General features: G+C 39.7%; 1 protein-coding gene across 1 annotated transcript; it reads right to left on the bottom strand.

Annotated features, from left to right (window-relative positions):
- Positions 1-4,471: 4,471 nt before the first annotated feature.
- Positions 4,472-6,748, bottom strand: LOC106571094 (zinc finger protein OZF). The gene is made up of 2 exons (XM_014143767.2): positions 6,427-6,748; positions 4,472-5,781 (listed from the first exon to the last, which is right to left on the bottom strand). Exons 1-2 carry the CDS (start codon positions 6,620-6,622, stop codon positions 4,628-4,630), a joined length of 1,350 nt encoding a protein of 449 aa, XP_013999242.1. The 5' UTR covers positions 6,623-6,748; the 3' UTR covers positions 4,472-4,627.
- Between the last annotated feature and the right edge of the window lie 2,169 nt (positions 6,749-8,917).

The raw sequence follows: 8,917 nt of genomic DNA, 5'->3' as shown, positions 1-8,917 counted from the left end.
ATTGTAAAGAATGGCACACAGAGCGGATGAGTACCAAATTGGGAAATGCACATTCTTCCTTTAAAATCATGTCACCCCGTTGTGCACCCCAGTCATCACGGACGCATTATCAGTGCCAATACCCTGAAGATTCTCTTTTTTAAAGTTACACTTCTCAAGAAACTCAACGACAGCCTTTGCTATTGATCTGGCATCGCCACCCTCCAATTCAACCAGCTCGAGAAATGTGGACACAACGGTTCTTTTTTTAGCACTGAAATACCGAATCACCACACCCAGGTATTTCGAGACACTGACATCGGTGGACTCATCCAAAAGGAGACTGAACTTCTTATCCCCCACATCTGATGTTACCCTTTTGAGAAAATAAGGACCCAGTACTCCCCTAATCATTTCTGTGCACTTGGTAGTTTGTTGCTGCCACAGAATCTGAAAAGGCAGCTATGCAAGCCATACCTAAATGGTCACATGCTAGCAGATGCTCTGCAGTGGCCATTGCCATAGTAGCTTCTGCGCTTTTGCAGTTATCCACTTTTTTAACCAACTGTGGTAATGTAGACTGGGTTGTGAGGGTTTTATTTATTTATATGCTTTGTATATCGGATTTGCAGTACGCACAGTATGCTCGACAATCATCCCCAATTACTGGTGTTAAAATCAGGTACAGACTCTTTTCTGTACAATTTTGATTGAGACATGTTGATTGATGTTATAGGTTCTGTTCAAGACCAAACATTTGTGACCAACTATATTCACTGGGTTTGTCTCGTCGAACGCATACTACTGCTGCTGCAGTCAGCCAACAATGATTTGCAATTTGCTGAAATTGCTGCTGGCCTGCTGCTGCCTGTGCACGAGCTGAGTGACTGCTGCTGACGTCACTCACAATGCACCTTTGCAGCCAGGCACGTGTGTTGTGACTGAGTGTATGACAGAGAAATCGTTTTTGTGTCATTTAGAGGGAAAATGCGTGCATTTTAGCGTTTGAGTCACTTTTCAAAAGTTGCTAAAAGTTCCAAATACATTTTTCAAAGTAGCTAAATTTGTTGCTAGGTGCTGTTTGAAAAAAAAAGTTGCCAGGGTACTCTGAAAAGTTGCTAAATCTAGCAACAAAATTGCTACTAAATTCGCATCACTGATCTCTTAGGTTAATAAATGGAGGAACGTATAACGCCTGCCCAGCATACTATCAACCAATCACGTTCACGTTGTCATGGTGTGTCACACGGTTACTAAATTAATCGTCACGAAAACCCTTGTAAAGAGCTAGGGTATAGTCACAGAACAATGAGATTAGATTCAAAACAATTGGGAACTCGGAAATCTCACACTTCCGAGCATTCAAAACAACTGGGAACTTAGAAAAAAAAAACATGCTCCAACTGGGAAAAATCGATTTGAATGGTCATCTAACTTGGAATTCTAACCAGGGAACTCGGGCCTCTTTCTAAGGCTCCGACCTGAAGATCACTGACGTCATGATTTGACCTCGTATTTTTACAATATCCCAGTTGTTTTCAACGCGGCAAATGGGCGTTAATACGAATCGAGTTTAGGTTCACCATCTCTTAATTTCTTAAAATACTTATTGCAAAGATTTTTTTTATAACTAAACCAAGATAGACCAAAGCCTGTCGTTTCCAATGGGAACAAAATAGTCATAGTGGACAGAACAAGCAAGGAGGTGGGCAGAGCCAAGCACGAGCTAGTGAGATCCTATTGGCCCGTTCTAACATCATCTGCATATTTCCATTACAGAACGCCTACTCTGAAGTGCGCTTGTGCAATAACTTAATTAGCCTTTGCACTCTTTCTAAGCAACGCAATTTTTTACAACTTTGGCAAAGGGTAAAGTCTACAAGATTTAGTTCACTTTGTTCATAGCATATTCTAGTTTTGGGATCAGAACTTGAGATCAAATGTTTCATCGATGAGAATGTGCAGAATCCATCTTCTTCCACTGCCGTCCACTGGGCTTCCTCTCACTACCATATTTGGTAGTGAGTGGAAACACCAAGCAGATGCAATTCTAGGGGCTTTTTTGGCAGGGAAACATATGTTTACTTTGCCAAAGCAAGTGAAATAGATAAACAAAACATTTACAGTAAATATTACACACACAAGTTCTAAAAGAATAAAGACATTTCAAATGGCATGTTTATATACAGTGTTGTAGCGATGTGCAAATAGTTAAAGTACAAAAGGGAAAATAAATATGGGTTGTATTTACAATGGTGTTTGTTCTTCACTGGTTTCCCTTTTCTTGTGGCAACAGGTCCCAAATATTGCTGATGTGATTGCACACTGTGGTATTTCACCCAATAGATATGGGAGTCTATCAAAATTGTATTTGTTTTCGAATTCTTTGCGTTTGTAGTCTGAGGGAAATATGTGTCTCTAATATGGTCATACATTTGGCAGGAGGTTAGGAAGTGCAGCTCAGTTTCCACCTCATTTTATGGGTGTGTGTGTCTCATTGTTCTATCTGTGCTTCTGGCAAGAATAACGACGCATTCCGGGAATGGTCAGTGCCAGAGCCATAAGTTGTGTTCGAATACTCATACCACAGATAGAACAATGAGACAGATATTTCACTAGATGTATAAATGTGAAGCATCCAGTTAGCGTTACCACTCACTACCAAATATGTGAGGAAGCCCACTGGCGGGCAGTGGGAGATGGATTTTAGCCAACCTTTTGCAAATGTTCAATTAAACACTTGATCTCAATACCGTTTTCTGTTCCAAAAACTAGAATCTGTTATGAACAGTGTGGACTAAGTTTTGTAGACTTTACCCTTTGCAAAAGTTTTAAAAAATCGTGCTGTTTAGGAGTGCAAAGGCAAATTGAGTTATTGTACATGCACAAGACTATGCTACCGATCCTTGACTTCGGAAATGTCATTTACAAAATAGCCTCCAACACTCTACTCAGCAAATTGGATGTAGTCTATCACCGTGCCATCCGTTTTGTCACTAAAGCTCCATATACTACCCACCACTGCGCCCTGTATGCTCTCATTGGCTGGCCCTCGCTACATATTCGTCACCAAACCCACTGGCTCCAGGTCATCTACAAGTCTCTGCTAGGTAAAGCCCCGCTTTATCTCAGCTCACTGGTCACCATAGCAGCACCCACCTGTAGCACATCCTTCAGCAGGTATATTTCACTGGTCATCCCCATAGCCAACTCCTCCTTTGGCTGCCTTTCCTTCCAGTTCTCTGCTGCCAATGAATGGAACGAATTGCAAAAAAAAATCCACTGAATCTGAAGTCTTATATCTCCCTCAATAACTTTAAGCATCAGCTGTCAGTGCAGCTTACCAAGCATTGCACCTGTACACAGCTCATCTGTAAATAGCTCACCCAACTACCTCATCCCTATATTTATCTTCTTGCTCTTTTGCACCCCAGTATCTCTACTTGCACATTCATCTTCTGCACATCTATCACTACAGTGTTAATGCTAAATTGTAATTATTTCACCACTATGGTCTATTTATTGCCTTACCTTCATAATCTTACTACATTTGCACACACTGTATATAGATTTTTCTATTGTGTTATTAACTGTACGTTTGTTTATCCCATGTGTAATTGTGTTGTTGTTTTTGGTCGCACTGCTTTGCTTTATCTTGGCCAGGTTGCAGTTGTAAATGAGAACTTTTTCTCAACTGGCCTGCCTGGTTAAATAAAGGTGAAAAAAAAACACCTCCCAGAGTAGGTGTTCCCTAACAGAAAGGGACATTCCAAGGATTCCAGTTAACACAGACCATTTTGTAATCCTCCAGAATAAGAGTCCTGTCCTGTTTACTTTGTAAACAAATAATTAGGGGGAAAATATGCACCATTATCGATATATTTAATACTAGTTATCATCCAAATAATTTAATGTATTTTTAAGCTATTGTGATTTCTATGACCATTTTATGCTTGAACAATTTTTGTTGTTGGACTATACACAAATTTCTGTAAATTGTGTTGCAGTAAAAGTGGGGTCCATTCTACCCAGGAGCACCTCTAGTTTCTAAATCCACCGTTTACACACCCAGGGTGGTTGTGCAAATTTTTTGGCCATTAATATTGGGAAATCTGCTTAAAGTCCTCCAGTCTCCCTTTCACCTCATTTAACTCCTGATTTACTTTAAAAAAGGCTGATCTCAATAAGTGCTCCAGGTATGATGTGACATGACAAGTGGGGACCTTACCTCTTATATATATATATTTTAGCAGAAGAGGAATTGTCACATACAAAAACAAACTTTTTATATTGCCAGGAGTCCTACTCAAAAAAATCATATTGATTAATATTAGTGCCTTTGTTTTTAATTGTATTTAAAATAGTGCCATATTGGTTAAATCAGACCATTTGTTTTGTAAATATGAATTTGACCTATAAATTATTAGCAGTTGAATTAAATATACTAAATCCTTATCAATCTAATTTCTGAAATAAGTAATTACCAAAGCCATTCAATTGTACCACATGTCCTGTTTTACAATGCAAAACATTACACTATAAATACAGGTAAAATATTTATGAAAAATGGTCTCCTTCTCCATTCCACAGAAATAACAATTATAATTCATATTCAGCTTGGATCTTTACCAAACATTTGTACGTGGTCTCATTCATTAGGACTATTCCTTCTATGAGTTCGCAGATGTCTTTTTAGACTTGATTTTAACTTCAAGTGAGTTCCACACAAATGACATTGAACTCCCTCCCCTGTATGAATCTTCATATGCGCTGTCAGGCTTCCTTTCAGACTGAAGCATTTGCCACATTCGTTACAGCGATGTGGTTTCTCCTCTGTGTGAGTCATCATATGCTTTGGAAGGCTTCCCTTGTCGCTGAAGCATTTGCCACATTCTTTGCATTGAAATGGTTTCTCCCCAGTGTGAATCCTCACATGCTTTATCAGGTCTCCCTTAAAGGTGTAGGCTTTGTCACATTCTTTGCACTGATGCGATTTCTCAGTGTGATTTTTCTGATGCACTTTCAGACCACCTGCAGTCGTCATGCATTTTCCACACACATCACATTTAAAAGCCTCCCCTGTATGAGTACCCATATGATTTTTCAGGATGGACTTGTGAAGGAAACGTTTGCCACATTCAGTGCAGCAGTGTTTTTTCTCCTCTGTGTGAAGCTTCATATGCTGGGTCATATGGTCCTTCCGGATGAAACATTTCCCACAAGTGTCGCACATGTGTCGTCTCTCCTCACTGTGCCGATATTGCCGATGCCGTTGCAGATTACGTGCTTTCTCAAAGCATTTTCCACACACATCACATTTCAGATCAGGAAACTCACAGTTTTTTTTCTTTGGCTGTCCTGTTAGTCTCTCTTCACTGTGCAGATTTAGCTGATGCCTTTTCAGACTACGTGCTGCTGTAAAGCATTTCCCGCACACGTCACATTTCAGATCAGGCAACTCACTGGTTCCTTTCCTTGGCCGTCCTCTTCCTCTCTTTGATTTGAGAGGCTTTAATCCTGACAGTGGTATTCTACTCTCCACTCCATCCACGTTTCCATTTTCACTGTTGTCACTGTCTGGACTTACTTCAGAGGGGGGCTCATAGTCACTGGTTGATTCAGATTCTCTGTTGTGGCTCTGGCCATCAGATTCTGTTTGGTTCTCCACAGTTATGATGTTGAAAGTGTCCCACATAGACTCTTCGGTATCCGACTCCACCGGCCCCAGACCAGGGCTCCATTCCTGCTCACAGTGACTCTGGTCAGGAATAACCTCTTCAGTGAGAGTGAGCTGCTGGAGGTCTGGAGAAAGAATCAAATGTATTTATTTAACTAGGAAAGTCAGTTAAGAACATTCTTATTTACAATGACGGCCTGCCCAGGACAAACCCTAACCTGGACGAAGCTGGGCCAATTGTGCTCCACCCTATGGGACTCCCAATAACGGCAAGTTATGACATAGCCTGGAATCGAACCAGGGTCTGTAGTGACACCCCTTGCACTGAGATGCAGTGTCTTAGACAGCTGTGCCACTCAGGAACAAAATAAATGCCGAAATTGAAGAAATAGGACTACTTTGACTGATTTATCGGACTGAACACACGAGTCCCAGTAAAATATAATACCTTTCAAAAACGGATTAAAGACCATTTTAGACAAAATGGCATATAGAACACTTTTTTAAAATGCATTTAATGGACAATGGCCACATTTTCTTTAAATATTTCGTCGTGAAATTGGTATACTATTAAATTGTAATTAAAGTAATTGTACATGCTTGCTAGCTAACGTTATGTAGTTAGTTAGCCATACTACTTGCGTATCCCCCACATCTTTTATTGCTACTCGTCAGTATATGCTAATGTACTAATCAAAGCCTCAAATTTTAATGATTAATATTGGGCTACACTGTAAATGCATGTCAAACAGAAACACGTCGCCACAAACCTGCTAATCTTTGCAATTTTATCTCTGGTTTGAAAACCAAATCCAGCAGTTTTCGTAGATGTACAACCGCCCGCTTCAAACGGGAGATTTCTCCCTGGTACTCTGCTATCGTTGTTTTAACTGCCACGGATATCTCCAGGGGAACTGCAGCTAATTTTTCATCGAGAACCTCATTAAGTACCTGTAGTTTAGACATTTTGGGGTCAAAAAATAGTGGGAGAAGCTATTGATTTTTGTGCTGCTTAAGAGTTGCTATAGCTAGCTAGCTACAAAAACTGGTGCGAAGTAGGCCAGAATGACTAAGTACTTCCAGGTCTGATTTTTGGGAATATTTCAGAATAAGAGTCCTGTATCAAATCAAATAATGTTATTTGTCACATGCTTCGTAATCAACAGGTGTGGACTAACAATGAAATGCTTACTTACAGGCCCTTCCCAACAATGCAGAGTGATATATATATATATATATACCGGTCAAACGTTTTAGAACACCTACTCATTCGAGTGTTTTTCTTTATTTTACTATTTTCTACATTGTAGAATAATAGTGAAGACGTCAAAACTATGAACTAACACATGGAATCATGTAGTAACCAAAAAGGTTTTAAACAAATCAAAATATATTTTATATTTGAGATTTTTCAAAGTAGCCACCCTTTGCTTTGATGACAGCTATGCACAATCTTGGCATTCTCTCAACCAGCTTCACGAGGTAGTCACCTGGAATGCTTTTCAATTAATAGGTGTGCCTTGTTAATTTGTGAAATTTCTTTCCTTCTTAATGCGTTTGAGCCAATCACTTGTGTTGTGACAAGGTAGGGATGGTATACAGAAGATAGCCCTATTTGGTAAAAGACCAAGTCAATATTATGGCAAGAACAGCTCAAACAAGCAAAGAGAAACGGTAGTCCGTCAATACTTTAAGGTCAGTCAATCTGTTAAATTGAGAGAAGACGTACACTTTGATGTGAAGGAGCTGGTTGTAGCCCAGGAGAACGCAGCTGAAGCCTTCATGGAGTGTTTGGAACAGGAGATCGCTGAGCTGAAGAAGAGCGAGGTCGAGCTGGAGAACCTCACACAGAGGCACACATCCATTTCCTGGAGGTAACCTCACTGAATGATTGTCTGTCTGTCATTGAAAAAGGTACTCATTATTGTGGGGTGGGTTTCCCAAATCCTTCATAGGATGCTGGTAGTACGTATATAACATTATTTTACTTGTCAACCTAGACTCACATCTCTTGAACATCAAAGAGCTTCATTGATTGACTGTCAAACTCTCTTTCTCTCTCCTCCCCCTGTCAGAGTGATGCTTTACCATTTTTATTTAAACAGGTAGGCCAGTTGAGAACAAGTTCTCATTTACAACTGCGACCTGGCCAAGATAAAGCAAAGCAGTGCGACAAAAAAAACATACCAGAATACCATGCCATATTCTGTGAATCGATTATACATTTAAAAATGTTAGTCATTCAGCTGATACTCTTATCTAGAGCGATTTACAGAAGCAATTAGGGTTAAGTGCCTTGCTCAAGGGGACATCAACAGATGTTTCACCTAGTCGGCTCAGGGATTCGAACCCCCAACTTTTTGGTTACTGGCCCAAAACTCTTAACCGCTATGCTACCTGCCGAAAAATTAATCTCAGAGGGTTGACTGTCACAGATTAAGCTCTCTGTAGTCTAGATAGATTAGAGATTATTTCTCCCAAATCCTAGGATTGTGAAAATGGAAGTTCTCTCTGGGAAAATGAATGTATTAATTTCTAATCCAGCTAATGTTTTAGAGGTATTACCTCTGAAGACAGCATAGGAGGAGAGTGAGAAAGTGTTTCTGTTTATTTGTTTTATTTCAGACTTTTATGCTACTGTACATAATTTGTAAACCAGTGCCAATTATGAATGCAAAAACTATGAAAAATGCTTATGATAGGCCTAATACTATCAAAAAAATATTGTGATAAGTGGTTGTTTTACCTACGTTAGTTGAAGGCACGGATTGTACAGTGCTCTGGATAGATGTTTGCTAAATGACTAAAATGTAATGTAAAATGTCAGCATAACACATTACAAGGAAGCAAAATACAATTCAACATGTATTTATTTTTTCTAAATAGCTGACAATGTTCCAGCAAAGTCCCATGAATTTCACATGTGAGGGTGGGTGGCAGGATAAGCCTACGACAAAGTTGTACATTCAAACTGTGGGTAGAATTAGAAACCCTGCATTTTCAATGGTCCTTTGCTGGATTGTTACAGATAATATCTTCCTTATTTTTAGTCTGCTGGACTAAACCAAAGCAAGTATGTAATGACATCACTAGAGGGCAGCAATATACAGGGGAAGGGGGAGAAATGTACTAGCCCTGAGTTGACCACAGTCAGGTTATGCCTGGATGTGAAGTGTGCTACATTCAAATGAACCATCTCTGCATCTCTCCTATGGTTGGACAACACAATAAGGAATTTCTCACTTGGTTTTGATGTCTCTG

This window comes from Salmo salar, chromosome ssa01 (assembly GCF_905237065.1).
Source record: "Salmo salar chromosome ssa01, Ssal_v3.1, whole genome shotgun sequence".
In the NCBI taxonomy this organism is placed as follows: Eukaryota; Metazoa; Chordata; class Actinopteri; order Salmoniformes; family Salmonidae; genus Salmo; species Salmo salar.
Note: the sequence above shows the minus strand (reverse complement) of the source record. Positions and strands in the feature narration are given on the sequence as shown.

Coding starts and splice junctions, on each gene's coding strand:
- LOC106571094 (XM_014143767.2), bottom strand. CDS start 6,622: ATGTCTAAACTACAGGTACTTAATGAGGTTCTCGATGAAAAATTAGCT. Junction 5,782..6,426: donor AAAATTGCAAAGATTAGCAG/GTTTGTGGCGAC, acceptor TTCTTTCTCCAG/ACCTCCAGCAGCTCACTCTC.